Source organism: Chrysemys picta, chromosome 7, assembly GCF_011386835.1.
Source record: "Chrysemys picta bellii isolate R12L10 chromosome 7, ASM1138683v2, whole genome shotgun sequence".
NCBI classification, from domain to species: domain Eukaryota; kingdom Metazoa; phylum Chordata; order Testudines; family Emydidae; genus Chrysemys; species Chrysemys picta.
In genome coordinates, this window is record NC_088797.1 from 29,822,777 (window position 1) to 29,847,372 (window position 24,596).

At 53.0% G+C, this 24,596-nt stretch overlaps 1 protein-coding gene across 11 annotated transcripts in view; it reads right to left on the reverse strand.

Annotated features, from left to right (window-relative positions):
* PC (pyruvate carboxylase) overlaps positions 1-24,596 on the reverse strand; it is a 245,306-nt gene that overhangs the window by 88,676 nt on the left and 132,034 nt on the right. For all 11 annotated transcript variants that reach the window (XM_065552955.1, XM_065552958.1, XM_065552954.1 and 8 more), the window contains one exon: positions 24,019-24,137. In XM_065552955.1, the coding sequence (XP_065409027.1) occupies positions 24,019-24,137 (119 nt within the window). The remainder of the gene's footprint in view (positions 1-24,018; positions 24,138-24,596) is intronic.

Below are 24,596 nucleotides of genomic sequence, written 5' to 3' on the forward strand. Positions count from 1 at the left end.
AGAATCCACCACTTCCCTTGGGAGTTTGCTCCAATGTTTAATCACCCACACTGCTAAAAACTGGTGCCTTATTTCTAATCTGAACATGTCAGACGCCCTGAACTCAGGCAGAAATTTTAAATGCTTTCGCTCAGCGGAGAGCCAACTTCATTATTAGTGTTAGAGTTGTACCCAGAAACTCCCAACCAATCACGGCCTCATTGTGCCTGGTGCTCCACAGACCTACAGCGAGAGACAGTCCTTGGCCCAAAGAGCTCGCAATCTAAACAAGGAGTGGGAGGGGAAACCGAGGCAGAGAGTGACAAAGGGACTTGCCCAAGTTCAGTGGCGGGACTCTATACAGGACCCAAAAGTCCCAAGACCTAGCCCAAGGCCACCTCTACTATACCACACTGTGTCTGCTGAGTCAGAGGGGGTTATCCCAGCAGGCTGGGACCCCAAGGGGCTGCGGGTTGGGATTGAGGGGCACCATCAGAGCTGTGGGGGAGCCTAGGGTTGGCATAGCAGGGGGCTGTTGGTCGGGATTGCGGAGCACCGTCAGAGCTGTGGGGGAGCCTAGGGTTGGCATAGCAGGGGGCTGTTGGTTGGGATTGAGGGGCACCGGCAGAGCTGTGGGGGAGCCTAGGGCTGACATAGCAGGGGGCTGTTGCAGGGCTGCCCAGAGTGGGGGGCAAGTAGGGCAATTTGCCCCAGGCCCCGCAGGAGCCCCGCAAGCCCTGGCCCGGTGGCAGTCCGGGTCTTCGGCGGTGGTGGGTTCTTCAGTGCTGCCGAAGACACGGAGCGACTGAAGGGCCCCCCGCCACCGAAATGCCGCCGAAGACCCGCACTGCCGCTGGGTGAGTACAAGCGCCGCTTTGCCCCAGGCCCCCTGAATCCTCTGGGCGGCCCTGAGCTGTTGGTCAGGATTGAGGGTCACCGGCAGAGCTGTGGGGGAGCCTAGGGCTAGCATAGCAGGGGGCTGTGGGTCGGGATTGAGGGTCACCGGCAGAGCTGTGGGGGAGCCTAGGGCTAGCATAGCAGGGGGCTGTGGGTCGGCATTGAGGGGCACCGGCAGAGCTGTGGGGGAGCCTAGGACTAGCATAGCAGGGGGCTGTTGGTCAGGATTGAGGGTCACCGGCAGAGCTGTGGGGGAGCCTAGGGCTAGCATAGCAGGGGGCTGTTGGTCAGGATTGAGGGGCAGCGGCAGAGCTGGGGTGTGTGAGTTTGTATGGCAAGGACAGCTCAATGACGTAGCTTTGCCTGTTACCTGCCCCTCTCCAATCACGTCCCTCATTTTCATGGACAATGGATCCAGTGCTGTTCCCCCCACGCCCCCTGCCAAATACAGGGTGACTGACAGCACTGTTGCTGGGGTTACCACCCCATGCAGTACAGACAGGCAGAGCAGCTGGGAAACTGATGCCAGGCTTCAAGCCATGGCATGGGACGGGGGGAGCGTAACAGTCTGGTTTCTTTGGAGCTGGAGGCAGGCGAGCTCTGATTTAAGCAGCTCACACTTTCAGCTCGGCCAGATGCCTGCTCTGCCAAGGCAGGGGGCGCTCCATTCCCAGGGGAATCTGGAGAGTGACCGTAGCCCCTAATTAACAGCCCCTTGGGGCAATTGCTGACTGCGGGGGAGGGGGCAGCAGTGGATATGATGTCCATGGAACGCTGTAGGACAATGCCCCCCATTGCATTGCAAACTCCAACTCTGGCCTCCCACCCCCCCAGCTCTGCCAGTGCCCCTCAACCCTGACCCACAGCCCCCTGCTATCCGAGCCCAGGCTCCACCCCCAGCTCTGCCAGTGCCCCTCAACCCTGTCCCACAGCCCCCTGCTATCCTAGCCTGGGCTCCACCCCCAGCTCTGCCAGTGCCCCTCAATCCCAATGGGGGGGGGGGCTGCAGGTCAGGATTGAGAAGCATTAGCAGAGTTCATGGGGGTGGAGCCCAGGGCTGGGACTGCAGGGGGCTGTGGGTTGGGATTGAGGGGCACTGGCAGAGTGGCAATCACAGCAATTAATTAACAATTCCACCCTGCTCCTCCAGTCACACAAACAGATGATGTGAATTGCTGCTATTATGGTTTATTAATCATTTCCATTTCTCCTGGCACAGGGCAGCTGCTGTTCCCAGCCTCTGGACCCAGCGCCCACCCTTCGGTCAGGCAAAGCCTGAGGCATCTCAGGAAGATCCAACTTCAGTTCTCAAAAGGGTGTTTTTAAAATTTCGGATGGATCTATTTCTTCATCACATTAGCCTGGGGAACTCATGGCCACTGGATCCCACTGCCATTCACCCTGCTTCCAAATGTAGAAATGAGGGGACAGGGAATGTGCCAGGAAGGTGGCAAATTCAGGAACGATCAATGGGAAATGCTTAATGCTGGTGCCCCTTCATCCCAGGCTGATTGCTGGTAGCCAGGGGCTTGCCAGATTATTCCCATTTGGAGAAGAAATAGATGGTCCCAGTCCGCTACTTCTTTGGTGCCATCCTGTTCATTTTCTAAGCATACAGAGAAAGTTTTGTTCCTTGAGCACAGGAGGAACACAGAGCTGGCAGTTGCCTTGGTCTGAAATCCCCGCACAAGTCTCCAGCCAGTCCTGTGCCCAAGAAGCCCTGTCTCTCACTTAGGGTCACTCTTGTGACTGCCTTGCTCACTATTTGGCTCTCCCATCCAGACGCTGCTGCAACCATTCAGCACCCCAGCCCCGGAACCGGCAATCAGGAAACCCCTGAGACTACACAATTTCGCTTCTGATCAACCTTGCCACGTCTGAGGCAGTGCTCCACTTCTCCAGCTCTCACTTCAAAGAGGAGATTAATTGCTCTTCCTTCCATTTAGTCTGAAAGGCGCTTAGCACACCTATCAGCTGTAGCCAGGCCTATAAATCAAAGACCTCCTGGATGGCAGCTATTATCACCTTCCAGTTGTAAGGACACAACACCAAACAGGCTTGGGGAACTCCTCACTACAAGATCCCTCTGCTATTCACCCTGCCTCAAAATGCTAGAACAAGGGAGACCATGGCAGGGGTGCTAGAATAATGCATATAGTGGGGGAGCTGAGAGCCATTGAACCAAACTGTAACCCTGAATATCATGAAAACCACTTCAAACCAGGGGGTGCTGCCACACCCCCAGTTCTCCTAGTTCTAGCACCTCTGGACTGACCAGCACTGTCTGATCATTGCTTCGTGCTCCCCCACCTAGTGCTTCTTCTCTTATACTTAGCCCAGAAGCTCTTTGAGGCTGGGGCCATCTTTCCATGCTGGGTCTGTACAGCGCCTAGCACCACGGCTCTGGGAGGTGTAATACAAATAAAAAGTAATTGGTTGAGCTTACACTGAACTCAACAGCACGTCTCGGTCTGTCACACCATAACTTGAACTCCGCCTCTGAGCCATTCCCATCCTTCAGGGAAGGCCCTAGGAGCAGTGGCGAGCACTCGCTGGATCCTGGGGTACGGGGGACATGTGAAGGCCCTGACAGCCCTTCAGCACAGCCCCAGGGTACAAGCCTGACCATCCCAGAGCTCCCCAGAGCCCAGCACTTCCCCATCACGCTCTTCAGACTACTTCTCCCGCAGAGGTAACCTAGCTCTGCGGCCAAGCCGCTCCGGGGAGCTCAGCCCTACATCCAGCTCTAAGACAAGAGAACCTCCAGCCCTCCTCCTTTCAGGCAGGGCCCAGCAGCAACCATCTATCCTGCTGTCTAGCCACCTGGGCTCCCAACAACTGGGGCCAGCTCTACCCACCTACCATTGCAGCAGCCTCAACCAGCTCCTGGCTCTCCCCCAGGCTCCTTACCCCAGAGAGAAACAGCCCATCTGCTTTCCTCGCCAGTGCTGGGCTCTCCCCGGCTTCAGTCCAGCCCTCTGCACAGGTGTAGCAGGGCCAGGCTGGCTCGCCCTTAAAGGGGCAGGCCCTCCTGTTACACCCAGCTTCAAGCACCTCTGCTGTTGTCTGTGGATCAAACAGTTGGTTGCTGGCACCAGTTCAGGCTTCCCAGCAGAACACTCCCCCATCTCATCTCTGCCCACCCTCCCAACAGAGTGTGACACAGTGACACCCAGAGGGGAGGGGAAGGCCACACAGCCCCTGGCATGGGGGCAGATTGGGGGGGAGGGCTGCCATGGGGGAAGGAGTGCAGGCACGCTGAGCCCTGGCGGCGGGGGGGCAGATTGGGGGGGGCTCTGCCATGGGGGAAGGAGTGCGGGCATGCCAAGCCCGGGGCGGGGAGTTGGGAGGGGGGGCTGCCATGGGGGAAGGAGGATTGCAGGCATGAAGAGCCCTGGCATGGGGGGCAGATGGGGGGGGTTGCCATGGGGGAAGGAGGATTGCGGGCATGCAGAGCCCTGGCTTAGGGGGCAGATTGGGGGGGCCCTGCCATGGGGGAAGGAGGATTGCGGGCATGCAGAGCCCTGGCGTGAGGGGCAGATGGGGGGGGGGGAGGTTTGCCATGGGGGAAGGAGGATTGTGCGCATGCAGAATCCTGGCGGGGAAGGGAATGGGGGAATGGGGTAATGCTGGGTCATTCCAAGCTCCTACTATGGGTGAAAATAGGGAACCCTGGAATGGGAGAATGCGGGGAGGGGAGGCAGACCCTAGCCATGGGGGAGGAGAATGGGAACCGTGGAATGGGGGGAGGGGAGCCCACACAGGGCCCCTCCCATGGGGAGAAGGTGGGAATGGGGAGGAATGAGGGACACACAGAGCCCCTGGCAGGGGAGAGATTGGAGGAAGTTGCAGGGAACCCTTGAAATAGAGGGGGCTGGGCAGGTGGCACCTAGAGAGCAATGTGGGGAATGGAGGGATGCCAGGGGCCCTGGTGGGGACAGAGCACTCGGCCGACAGAAGCTATGAAGCGTGTGACCCGCTAGTAACAATTCTCATTAGTAACGGAGACAGCAAGCGAAGTGGGAAGGCAGCACATTCCAAAGTGACCTACAGGAAACACTTCATATGCAGCCCACCCTTAGACTGGGGTACACGCTCCCACTAGACCCAGCTGCTCATCCCCCAGTCACATGATGTAAGAACAAGGGGCAGCCAGCAAACGGTGGCAAATTCAGAAGTGAGCAGTGTTACTCTGGGGAACTCCCCGCCACAAGACACAGTTGAGATGAAGAGCTGAGCAGGATTCCACAAGGGGACTGAACTTTTGTGTGGAGAAGGGAACTATCTAGAGTGAAACTAGTAGGAATTTAAAGACCCATCAAGAGCTTTGGGTTTGGTTTAACCCCACTCTGCTCCAAAGCTTAAGGCAACTGCTTACATAGGGGGTCCCTCACCCAGCACTGAGATGCAGCTGCTTCTGGGGTGGGGCACTAGGACTGTTTAATATACAGGGATCCCTTGCCTGGCGCTGAGATGCAGACACCTCTGGGGTGGGGCACAGGGACTGTTTATACAGGGAACCCTTGCCAGGCACTGAGATGCAGCTGTCTCTGGGGTGGGGCATGCAGGTTGTTTACACAAGGATCCCTCATCTGGCACTCACATGAGACTGTGCAGCACTATTGTCCTCCCAACAGTACCGTATGTTTTGGAACTATGACGGATGATGAAAGTGCATGTCAGGAAGTGCATGTCATTGGTTTGAGAAGACTGTTGGGAACTGATTGGCGAGATCGTGTAACCAATGTGGAAGTGCTCTGCCACACAGTCAGCACAGTGGGGACTCAGTAATTGGGCAGAGTTGGCTATGGTGGTTTGGCAGAAGCACAAGGTACGTCTTGGACTGGATTCCAGCTGTAGGAACGAGAAGGAGTGGAGGACAAGGAATGACCAGCTGCAGGATGATAGAAAAAGATGCTGCCATCATGAAGACAACTTACGATGGAGTCAAACACCTTGGTCTGGACAGACGGCTGTGGGGAAATGCGTTGTGCCAGTAGGCACAGGAGACTCTACGGGGATGTCTACACTACAGTTCGACACCGTGACTGGCCCGGCCAGCTGACTCAGGCTCGCAGGGCTCAGGCTAAGGGGCTGTTTAATTGCACTGTAGACATTCAGGCTCGGGCTACAGCCTGGACCCTAGGACCCTGTGAAGTGGGAGCGTCCCGGCTAATGCCTGAGCCCAAATATCTACACTGCAACTAAAGAGCCCTTTAGCCCAAACCTGAGTTGGCTGGCACAGGCTAGCTGGGGGTTTTAATTGCAGTGTAGACTTACCCTCAGTCTAAGTAAGACTCAGTCACTTCTGGGGTGGAGCACAGGGGCTGTTTATACAAGGACCTGGCACTGAGATGTGACCACCTCTGGGGATGTGGCAGCTGTTTATAGGAGAAATTTTGTAGGAAATTTTCCCTAGAGGGCAGTTATTCTATCGCTCCCCATGAGGGGGTGTCTTGCACCTTCCCCTAACAAAGCTGATGCTAGCTGCTGTTGGAGATGGGATGCCAGGCTAGATGGGTCCCCTGAATCACATTCCACTGACCCCCCGCCCCACCCCACATACACACACACAAGGGAAACAATATCTATTGACCAGGTGGGGAAACTGAGGCAAAGAAAGGTTACAGGATTTGTCCAACATTGTTGGAGAGCTGAGAAGAGAGCACAGGAGTCCTTACTCCCAGCTCCCCCTGCTCTAATCACTAGAACCCACTCTCCTCCCAGAGGTAGGATAGAACCCAGGCGGCCTTAATCCCAGTCCTACCAGCTTGCTGTCTGTGATGGATTTCCAACTATGCTGTGGAAAGATGGATTGCTCTGATAGGGCAGGGGGCTCCAGCTGAAAGGTGTTAGAGAAATCTTAGCTTCATGGAGGGAGCCAGGTCCATTGTCCCGCCATGAATAAATGCCCATCAAATAGCATTATCTCCCAAAGACAGGCAGCTGCCTCGCACAATGCCAACAACAAAGCTGCCTGGCTGCTGTAGCTGAGGTGGGGCCATCGATGGGAGCATGGAGCAGACACAGGTTAATGCTGCCCCGCAATCACACAATGTACATGCCTATCATGTGTCCAGTGCAGGAAGTGGAGGAGGGGCAGATACCAAGCTATATGGGGCTTTTGGGCTGATCTGGATGAGGGGCATAGTGGGCTGAGCTGCAGATGCCTCTGGGGTATGGCCTGAGAGCTGTTTATACATCTCAGTGCCTCTTCTGGCACTGAGATGTAGCCACTCTGAGGTGGAGCCAGGGGTGTGTGTGATTATACAGGGACCTCTTATTATTTTGGGGAAGTTCTATGGCCTGTGTTACACAGGAGGTCAGACTTCGTGGAATCTATAAATCCCTCACCCAGTGCTCAGATGCAGCTGCTTCTGGGGTGGGGCAGGGGGGGTTGTTTATACAGACGTCCCTCACCTGGTGCTCCACCTCTGGGGTGGAGTGTGGGGGCTGTTTATAAAATTACAGCTGTTGCAGGAAGAGGTGGCAGGAGATGGCTGCCAGCACTCCATAATTCAGCAGCCTATCTCAAAGTGCTTTACAGCTGCAATTAAGTCTCACAGCCCCCTAGGGAGGCTGGGAATGGCTGAGAGGGCCCCCCCAGCAGGACACAGAGGTTAAGTGACTAACCCAAGGTGACCTGGTAGAGCTGGAATTAAAATGAATTAGTGCCAGCATGCCACATCCCCTGCCTCTAGCCAGGCCCCCCTGCAGAGAGAACAGGAGGGGGGAGGCCTTTGGAGGAGCAGCAGGTTCTGGTGGCTAGAACTTTGAAGTGGGAGCCAGGACTCCTGGGTTCTGCACCTGGCTCTGGTGGCTAAAACTTTGAAGTGGGAGCCAGGACTCCTGGGTTCTGTACCTGGCTCTGGGTGGTAAGTGGGGTCTAGTGTTTTAGAGGAGTTGGAACCTAGGTTCTTTCCCCAGATTTGGGAGGGGAGTCAAATCTACTGGCTTGGGGGAGCTGGGACGCAGGACGCCTGGGTTCTATCCTCATCTCAAGGGCAGTGGGGTCTAGTGCTCAGAGGCCTGGGAGCCAGGACTCCGGAGTTCTAGCCTAGCTCTGGGAGGGGAGTGGTATCCAATGGTTAGAGCAGGGTGTACTTGAATGGCACAAAAGGGCTTTTATATAATGGGGAAGTCTATTGTGCGTGAATGGCATGGCTTCTCCCTGGGCCTTCCTCTCATCCCTTATCAGTGGTTCCCTGACAAGGCTATTTAGCCTCTTCTCCTCTTGACAAATTGGTTCCGAGCCAGATTTATTTATTTTATGCAGGCCCAACAGTCCTTAGATTGCTGTTTGGGCCTTTTAACGCAGTGATTAATTGGGAAAGGTTGGAGTTTTTTATGTTCATTAAAGGTTACAGGATAAATATGCAAATATCTCAATTTAAAGAGCTAAGCGCGTCGTAAAAGCAGCCTGCACACTGGCCCCAGCGTGGCTATAAATCTAGCTACATATTAGCAAAATAAATATAAACTAGGTCTCCTATTAAAGAAGCCTTGAAAGGTGGGCTGTTTGAGCACTGACAGCAGGATTCAAAAGCTCTTTACAGGGTAAATCCGCTGCCATCTAGCTCGGTTTTTATCTGCACCTGTCGCTATACTATGGGAACCTTGCAACCACAAATGGATTTATTTGTACTGCAGTAATGGGTAACTGAGCTGGGGGGACCCACTGTGCTGGATCAGGGCCCCCGTTGTTTTGGGTGCTGCACATATTCCCGCTTGAGACCGGGGAGACCCTGCTGCGCCTGGTGCTGCACAGACACACAAGAAAAGACAGTCCCTATCTCAAAGACCTCAAAGTCTAAACAGACAAAAGGCTGGAGGGGAAACTGAGGCAGAGAAAAGAGAAGAGACTTACCCCAGGTTAGAGGCAGAACAAGGAATTAGAACCCAGGAGTCCTGACTCCCACTCCAGTGGCCTCACCTCAAAACCATACCTCTTGATATAACCTCACAATGCCCACTGAGATGAAAGGAAATGTGATCCCCATTTTACAGATGAGGAAACCGAGGCACAGAGCGAGGAAGGTCATGCACGGAGCCAGGAATTGACCCCAGATCTCCAAGGTCCCAGCTAGGTGCTGTAACCCTAGCCTGAAAGTTGGCTTAGCAAACAGCCCGGAGTTTCTTGGGAGTCTCAGGTCTGGCCAGCCTGCCAGGTCTTTGCAATGGTAACTGCTCTGAAGTTATAAACTGGGCTGTGAACCTGTTCTGAGGATAATTATAGTGATCGGAGGAAACAATTACAATTGTTACAGTAGGAGACAGCAGGTGGCACTATTTCTGGCAACATCTCAAGTTGTGTCAGTGAGACAGAAGCAGGAGGTCTTCTAATGGATAGCACAGGAGCAGTGGAGACTGAAGTATGATCCAAACTTGGGACAACCAGCAGAAAATCTTCCCAGCTTCCGCTCCTATCGCTTCTAGCTCTAAAAACAGACTCTTGGCAGCATCTCCTCCCTGCCAGAGGGCAAAATGGCCTTTAATGTGGATAAATACAAGGTTTCCGGTGTCAGATCTCGGGCGATCAAGAATACAAGAGGTGACATCGGCTAAGCCCAGCCAAAAGCAACATGCGCAGCTTCGAGGTTCTGCGGCAGTTTGCAACAGACAAGAGGTTTGTAGAGAACAGAGAGCCCTGTTGGGACAGTGCGAGTCAAAGGAAGAGCTGCAGTGGATGATGTGTCGTTTCAGCAAAGGACCTTGAGATTCGGCGAAGGCTTTAATATAGCGTTGCGTGTTCGTGTGATAAATATTTTATACTGCACCCGCTGGAGTGACAGCGAGGCCTGTGGTAAGAGAAATCAGACAGGCTGCCAGCAAGTCACACAAATCAAAAAGTGCTCCGACATCCTCATTGCTCGTTATGAGGAGTATTACGGTAGATTCTACAGACCCCAACCAAGGGTGGGGCCCCTGCTGTGCGGGGTGCTGCACAGACAGTGAAAGACTACGCCAAGGACCTTCCAAAGGGGGGGAGGGGAAACCAAGGCACAGAGAAGGGAAGGGACTTGCCCAGGGTCACCCAGCAGGACAACGGCAGAGCTAGGACCAGAGCCCAGGAGGTTCTGATTGCCAGTGTACTCCTTGTTCTAACCACTGACGCCTACTCTCTCCCTGGCACTAGGAATAGACCCTAGATGTCCTGACTCCCAGTCCGCCCCACTCTGACCACTACATCCGCATTTCCATCCCAGACCGGAGGATAGAACCCAGGAGTCCTGGCTCCCAGCCCCACCCTCACCTGCTTTAACAAGCAAAGTACATTGCCTCTGTGATGCAGCAAGGAACTGAACACAAACCACACGTTTAGAAAGAATCGTTCTAGGGGAAGGTCGTAAATATACTTGCTTTTTGTGTATTTTTATGGCGTATTGATCTCAAGGGAGAGTAATTTGTCTGGCGTGTGCCAAAGCATGCAAGCAATTATACAGCTCAGACTCCTCAGCCAGCTCCCTGGAGCTGAGGTGATAGCGAGGGATCTCAGTGGAAATGCCAGCGTCTGTAGCGAGCTCCAGGCACTGACACACATGGGGATCATATGCAGAGTTTATTAAATGTGCATGCAGTGTATATTTAACAGGCATGCAACATATTATATTTGTATGCCACATATTACACTTGCACAGACGACATTAAACAGGCACCCTGCATATTACATATGCATGTAATATAGATTATATTTGCATACAGTAAATATATATAATATACTATATGCAGTATATTAAATAAGCACAAAGTATATTACATCTGCATGCAGAAAATTACCTGTGCCTACAGTAAACTACCGGTGCATGTAGCATATGCATATTTGCATGCAGTAAATACCTAACTGTGTGAGGTATACTACATAAACCTGCAGCATATATATGGGCGTGAAGCAAACTACACATGCATATACTGGGTTTGCATGCAGCATGTTACATATGCATGCACTATATTTAACAGGCACTCAAAATACGTACACAATGTATATATCTGTATGCAATATATTGCATATGCACACAGGATATTAACTATCCAAACAGTACATTATATTTTGATGCACTATATCACTGGTTCTCAACCTTTTGTACTTTTGTACTCAACCCCTTTCACACAGCAAGCCTCTGAGTGTGACCCCCTCCCCTTATAAATGAAAAACACTTTTTTATATTTAACACTATTATAAATGCTGGAGGCGAAGTGGGGTTTAGGGTGGAGGCTGACAGCTCGCGACCCCCCATGGAATAACCTCACAACCCCCTGAGGGGTCCTGACCCCCAGTTTGAGAACCCCTGCACGATATTAAATAAGCACATAGTATATTAGATCTGCATGCTGCATATATATGAGCATGCAGTATATTACAGTACAAACACAGTATACGTGTGTGTGTGTGTAGGTATGCAATCTATTACATTAGCACATAGTATATTACATATGCATACTGTATATTATATTTGCATGCAGTATATATATATATATCTTGGCATGTGATAAATGACCTTTGCAGGCAGCATATTAGATTTGGAAGCTACATATATATGCATGCAGTATATTGCAATATGCACACAGTACACCTAGAATGGAATGCCGTCGATTACATTTGCACTGCAGCAGCCCCATTGATTTTCAGTGGCACCAGATCTGTTTGCTTCTGGATTTCCTGCCCCCTCAAATTAGATTCCCCCCAAGAAATGAGGCAAAATTATCTCTGCCAACGCTGCAGCGCCCCAGCCAGGTGCAAGGTGGCCGGCAGTTTTGGATGGCTGGGCCGGATAATGAACACAGTACATTCTGTGTGTCTGGCCCTGACCTCAGAACATAGCAGTTAAGCCTGAGCAACCTTTGCTGTTAAGGAGAGACCGATTCGTTTGCACCAGCGCTGGAGAATTAAGAAGAGCAGATGGAAACTTTCCAAGGGTACAGTTGGGAAAGGAGAGAGAGGATCCTACCGCGTGCGCCCGCAAAACCAAATGCACACAACACCTACCAGCTGCCCAATTCTCTCCAGCAGGGGGCAGACACACCAACCCCAGCCTGATTCTCTCCAGAAGGGGGCAGCGGCCCCACCCCACCCCCAGTACTATCTAAGAACGTGGGAACTGTTGTGCAGAATCAGACCAATAAGTCCATCTAACCTGATATCTGACCCCCTCTTAACCCGATCCCTGCTGGGTTGGATCAGATCTAGGGGGCCATCCAGTCCGGTATCCCCCCACCCCCAGATCAGACCAATGTGCCCATCTAGCCCCGTCTTGGGTCTTTGACAAAGGCTGTCCCCAGAAGTTTCAGAAGGGTCAGAAAACCTCAGAACCTATTGATAGCAGGACCCTGACTCTGTTGGCAGCCAGCAAGGACTAGGCCTCAGACCTGAAGAGAACTGCTTTGACTTTCAAAACCTGCTGCCATCTAACCAAGTCCCTTCCTGGCCCCAGGTCCTGTCGTGTGCCAGCACCTTGCCATCGGGCAATGCACCAACCCCCACAATACCCTTGTGTGGTGGGGAAGCACCCTTATCCTCCGTGTACAGAGGGGGAAACAGACACAGAGACTAAGTGACTTGCCTGAGGTCTGTGGCAGAGCAGGGAAGAGAGCCTAAGGGTCCTGGCTCACAGGTCCTCTGCTCTAATCCACCCTCCCATCCCCCTCCCAGAGCCAGCTGACTCCCAGCAATTCCTGCTCTAATCACTAGAGATCACTCCCTTCCCACAGTTGGAAGTAGAATCTCAGAGTCCTGACCCCCACAGCCTTCTGCTCTAACCACTAGACCTCACTTCCCTGACAGAGCCAGCAATAGAACCCAGGAGCCCTCACCCATGAGTGGGGTCTAGTGGGTTAGAGTAGGGGGGCTGGGAGCCAGGACTCCTGGGTTCTCTCCCCAGCTCTGGGACAGGAGCAGAGTTTGGTGATTAGAGGAGGTGACAGGGTCCATGTAAAAAAATCACCAAGAAGCTCCCCCAGCCACCCAAGACAGAGATAACCTTCCTGCTCCCCCTCCCCCCACCTCTTTCGCGGACAATCGAAGCAAAGAAAAAAGCGAGGCAGGCTCTCCAGCCCAATAGATCAGCCTGGATTCTCAGACGGGGGCTGCCCCCCCCCCAATTCAGGAAGAAAACCAGACTGAAAAATAAAAGCAAGAAGGGGGTGGGAGAGTTTCTCTAACTGCAAGCAGCAGTGCCCACCACTGCACAATGGAGAGCCGGACGCATGCGAGGGCGGAGGAAGAGAGAGCCGATTTCAAGAGCATTACATGGCTATTTTTAGGCACGGCTCTACCGGCCTGTAATCCACGGTGGGGTGGGTGGGGGAGCAGGAGCAGCAATGGGGCATGATTGGGGTTCTCTCATTATTATCTACAGCTAGAAACCCTCCCCCCGCCCCCGGCCCAAGGGCTAAGAGAGAAGTGGCTTGGACACAGCATTCACATTTATTATCATGGTGTGTATTGCAGTGACATGTAGATGCCAGGTGCTGCACAGACCCTGATCAAGACTGGGGCCCACAGTAGTGCAAACACCCAATGAGAGACAGTCTCTGTCCCAATGAGCTTACAACCGAAATAGACAACGGGTGGGCAGGGAAACTAAGTCACAGAGAGGCAAAAAGACTTCCCCATGGGCAGTGGTAGAGCCAGGAATAGAACCCAGATTTCTGTCTCCCAGTCCGCCTCTGCTCCAATCCAGTAGACCCCACTCCCCTTCTAGAGTTAGGAACAGACCCCGCAGTCCACTCTCTTAGCAGTTAGAGCCCACTGCCTGACATCCATCTCATTTAAACTGATTTGCTCCCAGTGTATACAATAGGGTTGCCATCTTTCTAGTTGCACAAAATAAACACCCTTGCCCCGCCCCTTCTCTGAGGCCCCGCCCCCTTCCTCCATCCCCCCTCCCTCTGTCACTTGCTCTCCCCCACCCTCACTCACTTGCTCATTTTTACTGGGCTGGGGCTGGGAGCTGAGGTGCAGGAGGGGGTGAGGGCTCCGGCTGGGAGTGCGGTTCCCGCCAATGGGAGCTGCGGAGCCGGTGCTCAGGGCGGGGACAGCGCACACAGCCCCTGTGGCTGCCCTTATGCCTAAGAGCCGGAAGGACATGCCGGCGGCTTCCCGGAAGCCGCGCAGAGCTGGGTAGGGAGCCTGCCAACCCCGTGCCAACCAGACTTTTAACGGCCCGGTCAGTGGTGCTGACTGGAGCTGCCAGGGTCTCTTTTCGACAGGGTGTTCCAGTCGAAAACCAGACCTCTGGCAACCCTAGTATACAACAGTGCAACAGCACCTGAGCTGAGCCAAGTTACATTGACAGCCACCAAACAATGCCACAAACGCTGCAAATTCGAGCAGTTAGTGGGGGTGGTCTCTCAGACCCAGGACTCCTGGGTTCTATCGCAGCTCTGGGAGGGAAAGAGGGTCTAGTGGTTAGAATGGGGGACTGCAAGTCAGGACTCCTGGCTCCTATATCCTCTCCAACCCTTTATCCTTCCATGCCTCCATTTCTCTGACAGTCAAATACTTCATGGCAACACTGTGCAGGGAGGAGGTGGCTTGGCCAGGGGTGTGTGGGAAAGGGAGTTCATGCAGCACTTCAATCAAGTCTGCAGAGCTAAAACCTCATCCCAGCCCTGAAGTGTTAACAACTCCCCCTTGTAGCTGCTGGAGCCACCCAGGCTAAGCGATTTATATTCAGCCCAGCTCCCTGGGTTGGAACGTCAAAGGGATTCTGCTTCCCAAGTCCAGCACAGGAACGTTCACCGCGCGGACGCCTCCAGCCTCCTCCTTGCCATGCCAGCGCCCTCAGCCATGGGGCCATGGCCAGACACCCCTCAGCTTTAAATGAAAGACACCACCCCTCAATCCTTCCTCGTTGCTCTCCAAGTTGTGACCAGGAGCATCATCTTCAGGGGAGAGGCGCTGGAGGGAGTGGGGTGAGAGCGTTGGCCGTGAGGGCGCTGTAGGGAGCAGACGCACTGGCTGTGGGGGAGCTCCTGCTTCCTCCAGTCCCGGCCTGTCCCAGCAGGGGGCACTTTACGGAGCAGGGCAGGAGCACTGGCTGTGGGGGAGCGTCTAGCTAATCCAGTCCCAGCCTCTTCCAGCAGGGGGCACTCTAGGGCACCAGCTCAAACTAAAATCAACTCGGCAAACAGTGGAGGAGATATTGTGGTTCGGAAACTGCCCTGACCATGATCTGCATGCCCTGCATGTACCTATCTCCAGGAGACCCCTGAGGCCAGACAGCCTGGGGAGAGAAATCCCCAGAGCCCCCCAGGCAGGCAGGCACACACCGGCCCCTCTGTAGCGAAGTGGGCTGGAAGCTGTCAGCAGAACACATGGCCTGGCTGGAGCTTCCCTAGGAGCAGAGACGGCTGCTTGGGGAACTGTGAAGCCAGAGGCTGCGTCCCACTAATTAGAGCTAATTTTTGTAATTGGCGGCATATGTCCAATGCTGACGAGGATTTATGACATTGTTAATGCCCCTGGAAACACACAGCGCCCCCTCCCCCGCTTCCCATTCCTAATCTCCCAATTGCCAGCTAATTGATAACAACTTCACATTCATTATAGTGCCTGGCTTTGCCAAGAGAATCTCTCTCTAGACATGGTTGTGGCCCGTGCGTTGTTTATAAAGGATCCCTCGCCCAGAGCTGAGATGCAGCTGCCTCTGGGGTGGGACACAGGGGTTGTTTATACAGGATCCCTTGCCCAGAAGTGAGATGAGCTGTCGTTACCCCTTTGTTACAAAAGCAGATGCTGAGGCCCAGGATGGGGCAATGACTTGCACACGCTCATTGGCAGTGCAGGGAGTAGAACCCAGTCGCCCCAGAGCAGGCACAGTGTTCTAGCCACTCCTGCACAACTGCAATCCAGCCCTGCCGCCTTCTTCACGTCTATGAGACTATAATAGGGTGCTTGGCCCTTTAAGGGCCAGGGGGCTTGGGCCAGTCAGAATCAGACCCAGCTAAGAAGTCTCAGAGTTTTTCAGCCCTCAGATCCCTCTTATGGCTCTTTCTCTGTGATGTTTCAATGGGTACACCCCAGAGCTGGACGCAGCATCCCAATCACCGGTGCCGTGAGGTCACCTCCCTGCTCCTATTCAATGCCGCCTGCTGATCCACCCCAGGATTCCATTCAATCTCCGCCCCCCGTTCACACTGGGAGCTCACAGTCACTTGGTTTTCACCAGGATCTGACTCCTTTCCAGAGTCCCTGAGTCCCAGGGCACAGCTCCCCCTCCCCACCCCGTAGGTCCAGCTGACATTTCTTGTCCCTGTACACACGACCTTGCCTCTGGCTGTAGGAAAATGCACATTCTTCAAATGAGCCCAGCTTCCCAAGCGACCCCGAGTTGGAAAAAGGTTTGGAAGGGGTATTCCTGTGCAGCCTAGATCCATAGATTGTAAGGCCCGAAGACACCTCAAAGCATCCAGTCTGACCTTCTGTCTGTTACAGGCCATTCCATTTCCCCCAGCTCGCCCTGGATTAAGTCCAGTATCTGGTGTGTGTCTAAAACATGCCATCTAGTGCTGGGGCCTGGCAGAGACAGGCTGCTGCACTAGCTGAATGTTTGTCCTGAGCCACTCTGAGCTACATTCGCCACCGCTCAGGAAGCCACAAATTGTCCTGGCTTCATTTGCACCCATTTTGCGGGACGCACAAAGGATGGTGCAGCAATTCAGGTGTTAGCACAGGGCCACTTGGGTTCCGTCACAAACCCCAGACCAGACACGAGGGGCTAGATTCATAGAGGTTCTTCTGGGTCGCAGTGTCTAAGCCTGAGTGCGCCCACGGGGCCTGCTGCCGAGTGGAATTCTTGGCTCCAAGTCAGGTGCCCCACGCCTTGCGTGTAAGGAAAGGATGCTCAGAAGCCAGGAGTGAAATGCAGAGGAAAGGGGCAGGGCTCAGGGTCTAGCACCTCACTCATCTGTGAGCCCTCTCCTGGAGTTAGGTGCCTAAGACAGGGCGGCCCTTTCTCATGGAGAACCAGAGAGCCCTGCCCTCAGATGGCCAAGAGCTTGGCACTCAGCAGGGCTGTGGAAAGATGTGTTCAGGTCCCTGCTTGGGCTCAGGCAGAGTGGGGATTCAAACCTGCATCTCCCACAACCCAGGTACGTGCCCAGCCCACTGGGCTGTTACCTATTCTGGGCCGGCCTTACACACATGCTGTCTTTTGCACAAGGCCTAATCCTGAGCATGCTCAGAGCACACCTACAGGATCAGGGGCCGCTGGCAAGCTAACGGGGGAACACACAGTGTGAGAATCCTGCTTCAGGGCCGCTAGGGTTTTGGCTGGTGCGAGACTCTGAACTGCCTGTAAACTGTGGTGTGGCATCAGGAGTTGATAGTTTTGTGCATGCTGATTGGCAGGGAATTAGGCAGCAGCTGAGCAGGGGGCTGGGAATTCTCCGTGGCGCCAAGATGTTGGACTTAGGCACCTACATCCTTTTGTGGGTCTAGCCCCTAAGGAGCTTTGCAAAGCTGGCCCTTGGCTGCTCTGTGCCTCAGTTTCCCCATCTGCACAATGATGGTAATAGCCCTGCCCCACCTCCCCCGGGGGTTGTGAGGATAATGCATTAGAGAAGCGCCAGGGGCTATGGGGGGGCAAGATAAGTATCTGAGATAGAAGCACACATCTGATTTGCCGAGCACGCCTGGCCGAGATCACGGCAAGATGACATCTCATCCTGGTGCGTGACCTCCAGGCCTTCATCTGCGCGGACAGTGCCCCCACACACACAAACCGATGCAAAAATACTTCCAAACACAACAGTCAAAATGTACAGATGCAGGGCCTGCCCACAACATTTTGGCACCTGAGGCGGGGAGCTCAAATGACGCCCCCATGCCCCCTCGCTTGGGCCAAAACTTTGAATGGTCTCAATTCTGCCTTCTTCCTGTTCTACTCCTCTCATGGTACTGCTCGGCTACCTACCACAATAAAAGAGAACTGACAACTTAAAATGCCTTGTTCAAAAATTTTAAGCAACAAAACTTTCAAACGCCTGAACTGCAAATGTAACTTTTCTTGTCTGCATAGTAAACACTGGCATTTTTATCTGTTCAAATAATCAAAGTGGTGCTTTCCGTGCCTTCTTGGTTGCAAAGATTTGAACGGCTTCCTGAAGGTCCACAGTCTGGACGAGCTCATGCTCTACTGAGATGGTTGCAGGGCCGACCAGCCTCTCCTGTGTCATTGTGGAGCGTAGATGTGTTTTTATTAACTTCAGCTTGGAGAAGCTGCGTTCTCCACTGGCAACTGTTACAGGAAGTGTTAGAAATATGCGCAGAGCAACAAAAGCATTTGGAAAGAGGGTGGTCATCTTATTTGTGCACATATATTCCAGAACAGCCTTTAGCGTTGATCCTGCTGAAATGTATCTTGAAAGGGCTTTCAGTTCATCACGTAAATCACTCGCATCAATATCGTGCATGTCATCATGTGTCAACACTGTCTCTGGTGCCCTGCATTGCTGGTGTAGGTCTTCTTCAGGTAAAGTGAGGAGTTTTGGACTATCATACAACATCCCAAATATACTACTGTGCTCCTTGAGCTGCATGAAACATTCTTGAACTGACTGCATTGCACAATCTAGCACCCGGTTATTGTTTGGGGTCGCTTATGGGATTATCCCGTGCCTTGTAATCAAAATGTCTTCTTCTTTGGTGACTCTTGTATTCTTGAATGGATGGGAAAATAGCTTCAGTGTGAAGTTCCTCTGCCAACTTCTGTGCACTCTTCAGAACGTTTTGAAATCCCTCATCTGACCGGTAAGACTGTAGGTATGACTTTGCTTTGTCCAGTTGTTCCATTGCTCCAGATATATAAAGGTCTACACCTTGGAGTCTCCTGCTTACAACATTTATTTCAAACAGTATGTCCTGCCACAACACTAAGCCACACAGAAATTTGAAGTTTGAAATGGTGATTCCATTTCCCTCTGCCACTGTTCTCCCACAAACAGTTCCTGTCATAGCATAATCCTCATAATGGCAACTATGGCATCATCTATCTTCCCAATTTGGTGTTTGATAGGCTTTATCGCCTCCACTCGACTTTCCCATCGTGTGGCACTCAGTGGTTTCAGTGTCAGAGAGGATGTTCCCAGATGTTGCTTCAAAATTTGCCATCGAAGAGTTGATGCAGAGAAAAATACATAGATGCTTTTCATTACATTAAAAAATTCAGCAGCCTCACTAGAAGCTGATGCTGCATCACTGACCACCAAGTTCAATGGATGAGAACTGCATGGGACAAAAAAAGCTCGATGGTTTAACTCTCGGATCCGTGTCTGCACTCCTCTGTTCTTTCCTTTCATGTTGGCACCATTATCGTAGCCCTGGCCTCTCGTGTCAGCTATTGCAATTCCTGTATCTTCCAGCTTTTTAAGAAGCACATTTGTCAATCCAGCTCCTGTAGTATCATCAATGTCAATAAATTCTAGAAAATGCTCTCTGTCAGTCACCACTGCAGGGACATTTTCACTAGGTTCCGTTGTTGTTACAAGACGCACCATTAAAGTCATTTGTTCCGTATGGCTGATGTCAGGTGTGCAGTCCAGAATAACACAGTAATATCTTGCTGACTTCAGATCTGCCACAATCTTCTGTTTGACTTTTGTTGCCAGTAACTGTATGATCTCATTTTGAATTGTTTTTCCAAGGTAGTGGTGTGTGTACATTTCTTGGGTGGTGACTCTTCTTAGATGCTCCTGGAGTTCAGCATCAAACTCCGCCATCAGCTCCACAATTTTAAGGAAGTTTCCATTGTTTGGCACATACAGTTGATCTGAAGTGCCACACAGTGCTAGGTTTGGGTAGCAAGCATTCTCACAATGGCAATGAGCCTTTTCAGAACATTTTGCCAGTAAAGAGACTCTGATGCAATCTTCTCTTGATTAGGGTTACCATATTTTGTGCCTCCAAATGGAGGACACTCCACGGGCCCCGGCCCCACCCCCAGCCCCGCCCACGCCCCAACTCCGCCCCTTCCCCAAAGTCTCCGCCCCCTCCCCTGCTTCCCGCGAATATTTAATTCGCGGGAAGCCTGTAGCAGGTAAGGGGGAGTGTGGGGGGAGGAGGCGCGGCCCAGGCTGGCCCCCCGGCGGCTCCAGCCTGGGTCGGCTCGGGCCCTGGGGTGCCGGCCCCGGCCCCCGGCCGACCACCCCCGGCCCGCCCAGCACTGCCGGCCCCCGGCGGCCCGGCGCACCCCCCGGCTCCCGGCCCAGCGGACCTCCCGGCCCCGCGGGCCCGGACCGTCTCCCGGCCCCGTGGCCCAGCGGACCCCCCGGCCCAGCGGACCCCCCGGCTCCCGGCCCAGCGGACCCCCCGGCTCCCAGCCCAGCGGACCCCCCGGCTCCCGGCCCCGCGGGCCCGGACCGGCCCCGCGGCCCAGCGGACCCCCCGGCCCAGCGGGCCCCGCGGGCCCGGCCCAGCTCCCGGCCCCGCGGCCCAGCGGACCCCCCCGGCCCCACGGGCCCGGCCCAGCGGACCCCCCCAGCTCCCGGCCCCGCGGCCCAGCGGACCCCCTGGCTCCCGGCCCCGCGGCCCCGGCCCCGCACCGGCCCCGGCCAAAGAGGCCCCGGCCGAGCCCTCCCGATTTTCCCGGACATGCCCGGCTTTTGGGGATTTCCCCCCAGACGGGGATTTGAGCCCCCAAAAGCCGGACATGTCCGGGAAAATCCGGACGTATGGTAACCCTACTCTTGATGCTGATCATCTATTAGTCTCATCTCAAGCTCTTTCCACATATGGAATGCTCTCTGGTGATTTGCTGCCTTGTCATGGCATGCAAGATTTCTAGCCAGATTTTTCCAGTCCTTTGTTACTGTAGAACCCAATGTGACTGGAACATTAGACTGGAAGAGTTTGCAACAAAAACAGTATGCAGCATTCTGGGTTTTTGAGTACATAAGCCATGGCCTCTCCACTTTGTCACCATTGGGGATTTCACACCAGTAATGTGTTGGATGGAAACTTCTATTTTCATTGTCTTTGGGGAACATGAAGTTTTTCACTTGCTGTGGCCCATGCAGTACAAGGAAGTCCCTTAGGCTACTGCTCAAGTGGGTCCACAGTCCTGGATCATCTAGACTTAAGGCACTAAACTCAGCAGCAGCTGTTTCTTGCGCCTCCACCACACTCTTCTCTGATCTACACTTTTCTTCAGGAATGTGCATGGTTACATCCATTTGAGATGGAGATATGGATGCTGCAGTAGCTGCCAGATAACCTGCACTCTGACTAACTGGAAGATCAGGCATCTCCTCACCATGCACATCCTCCCTGGGGCCGGAAGGCTCACCATGAACATTTGTGTCTATGTATCTCAGGAGAGCGCCTTCCTGCTCAGATAGAAAAGCTTCCTTTGTTTGCTTGCTTTTTCTGAATGCTGCCCCAGAGGGGAGTTTTCTTCTTTCACTCATGACTGCTGTTCTGTGCCAGCTCTAGTGGCTCTCAACACTCCATTGAAGGGGACAAATAAGCAGGCTGGTAGCAGGACCTGAGTGAGGGAAGATATCAGTGTCTTAAGGGCCTTACTGGCTCCTACTACTTCAGTTGACTGCCTGTTCTCCTCAAGTGGGTTCAGGGAAGCAGCAGGAAACAGGAAGCTCCCTGAGAAGCTGGTGTTAATCAGTCCAGGCTCCTGGCGGTGCTAGAGAGGTACATAAGAGGCTCCTCCTCTTCTTTCTTCCTGCAGCTCCTGCTGCTTTCTGTTATTCCCTCTCACCTTTTCTCCTGCCTGCCTGTTACGTCTCTTGTGCCCTCCTTCCTCCAGCACAGCACTCCACCATCTCTGTGCCTCTAGAGCAGAGAGAATACATATGCACCAGCAGCAGACACAATTTTCTACACTCTGGGTCCTAGTGGTGCCCCCCCACAGTCTGGCACCTGAGGCGGTTGCCTCAGTTCACCTCAGACGGGCAGTGTAAGAAAAATGTTGCTTGGAAATGTACTCAAGTTTGATTTAAGGAGATGTACTTTGTCTATGGGGACATGCGATGTTGACAATTTGTGTTTTAACTGCTAGGAAGCTTTGACTTTTTAAATCTCAGCGTCTCCTGTCATTCAATAATTATTGTCTCACTCCCCCATTCTGTGACCCTCCCCATAATTTCCTGCAACTGGGAACATTTCCATCAATAAAAATTGTAAAAAGCTTTAAAATAAACATCGCTGTTATCTGTCGCTATAAACAATGAAAAATTCAAATCAAATTTGGCCAAACCCTCTATATAAACAACAACAGTACGCCCGGTGAATCCCAATTCCAGCACATAGCATGGCTCAGGCACCCAGCATTCTTGAGCCTCATGATATTTAGTTCTTTCCTTAAAGCACCAGCTCCTGGAGTCATGAACATGTGAGAAACTCAACTTTTTTTTTCTTTTCGGAAGTAGTTTTCTAACCCTCGCAGTGGGGGAGAAAACCTGGAAGAGATTAACCTTAAGGGCTCCAAAACCAGAAGGAAAACTAAAAAAACAAGATGAATGTTCAAAAATCTCATTATTCCCTAAGCTAATTTCCTGATTTTAAAGAACCTTCTTGCTGGTTTTTTTAAGCCAAGCTCATAATGTTTAAGCCGAGGTGGTGATTTTTAAAGCCAGTGCGGTGATATTTCCGGGGATCTCGGATTTTTTTCTGCACCAACCTGATGATTTTCAAGATGATCTGACTTGTGAATTGGGAACACCCACGCCTCAGAGCCTCTGACGTTGCTGGTGGCAGCTCTGCTGAAACACCAGCCAAGCTGGGAGGAAGGATTTACTTCTTCCCCTCCCAGGCGGAGTGCGGGGGTTCCCACTGCTCCTTTAGAGCACGGAGTCTAAAGCTGTGTGCGTGAAAACGTGCCCCGGCTTTGGGGAGGCGAATGCTGTGGGTTCAGCCCCATGACTTGGTCTGCATCTAACTGCAAACGCGACATCCACCTTTAACAACCTGCTGAGCTGCCTGCTCATACAACAGCAACCAAGATGTGGTCTCAGCTCTCCGGAGCATATCACACAAGGCTACGAGCCACGGTGCAGGACTATTCTAGTCTATAGGTTATATGCTGATGGAATTTGGCTTGCATTAGCACTGGGAGTCCCAGTCATGGGCCACGACCCATTGTGCCAGGTGCTATACAAACACAGAACAGAAAGACGTCCCTGTGCCAAAGCAGAAGAGACAGGTTCTGGGGCATACCTGACTGGCTGGGCCCATTAGTCTGATCTGGGACGGCAGGATGGGAGGCTGAATTAGATGGGCCTATTGGTCTGAGATGGGGCAGCAAGCAGCGTTTGGATTCAGTGCACCCTCTTCCCCGCTCCATCCCATATGTCACACACAACATTCCCACACTCCTCCATCCTTTCATCCCCTCCTCCCAATGGCTGGTCCATGCCCCTAGGCTTGGCACGCCCCCTTGCCCCTCTGTATTTGCCAGGTGCCCCTGCACCACTTGAAATCGCTCCCCAACTACCAAGCCCCTCCACAGTCCACCTTTCTCGTCCAAGGCTTTGTGTCTACCTTATTTGCAAGGATCATCAGCTGTGTGGGGCAGGAGATAGGTCTTGGCCCTGACAGTGAGCTGCTGGGTACATAGGTTGTAGTATATAAAATACTCCTGCTGCAGACGTGAGAGAGGAGGGCCAGGATGACCACACCAGAATCACAGCTTTCGTTAAAAAAAAAAAAAAAAAAGTCAGCCTGGCTTATGATTCCAGAGAAAACCTTCAAAATGTGACAGGAGCGTAACCGATGCAGCAACACCAGCCTGAGTCTGCAGAGAGCCTGAACCAATCGTTCTGAGAAGGGGGAGCTGCCCTGAGTGTCACTGATGCAGCCTGAGTCTGCAGAGAGCCTGAGATGATTGCTCCAACAGGAGGGAACTGACCCATAATTATCTCTGTTGAGTGTTACCTCTGAACCCTAATGATGCACACTTCAGTGTCTACCTATCTATCAATCCCTGTGTGACTCCACTAGATATATCCTTATTTGATGATGGTTCTCCCGCTGGAGATCAATGAGTTAGCCAGTTTTTAGTCATTTCGCAGTTGTCAGATGATGCCATATACAGAGCTAATACTACCTCCCTGCTCCTACTCCATATCCCTCTGTTTAGATGGCTAAGAAGGTGACCCACCACCGCAGAGTGGGGAGCAAGAGGCGTCACTTACTCTGTGATCTCTTCTGTCACTGTGTGCTCCACTTGAAGCCGGGAATTCACCTCAATGAAGTAGTGTTTGCCATGTTTATCTACCAGGAACTCCACGGTGCCGGCATTTTCATATCCTACCTGCAAGGAGATAAGGGGTTCGTGAGGGTCTGAGCATTCTAACTGTGCCTCTCAGTGGCAAATATATACAGAGCGGTCGTGGTCTGGGTTAGCACACAGGACTGGGAAACAGGGCCGCTGTGTTCTAGTCCTGACTCTGGTCTAGTGGTTAGAGCAGGGTGACTGGGACTCCGGGCTCCAGGAATCTATCCTTGATGCTGGAAGGGGAGTGAGGTCTAGTGGTTAGAGCGGGGGGGGGGGGGGCGCTGAAAGTAAGGACTCCTGGGTTTATTCCTGGCTCTGTGCATCTATGCAGGGACTGGGGTCGAGTGGACAGAGGAGGGCTGGGAGTCGGGACTCCTGGGTTCTGTTTCCCTTGCAGCTGCTTCTGGTGGGGGAAGGAGACTGCCTCTGGGGATGCAAGTGGCAAGGTCCCTCTCGGCCAAGTGGGATGAGGATCTCACCCCCAGGAGATGGGTG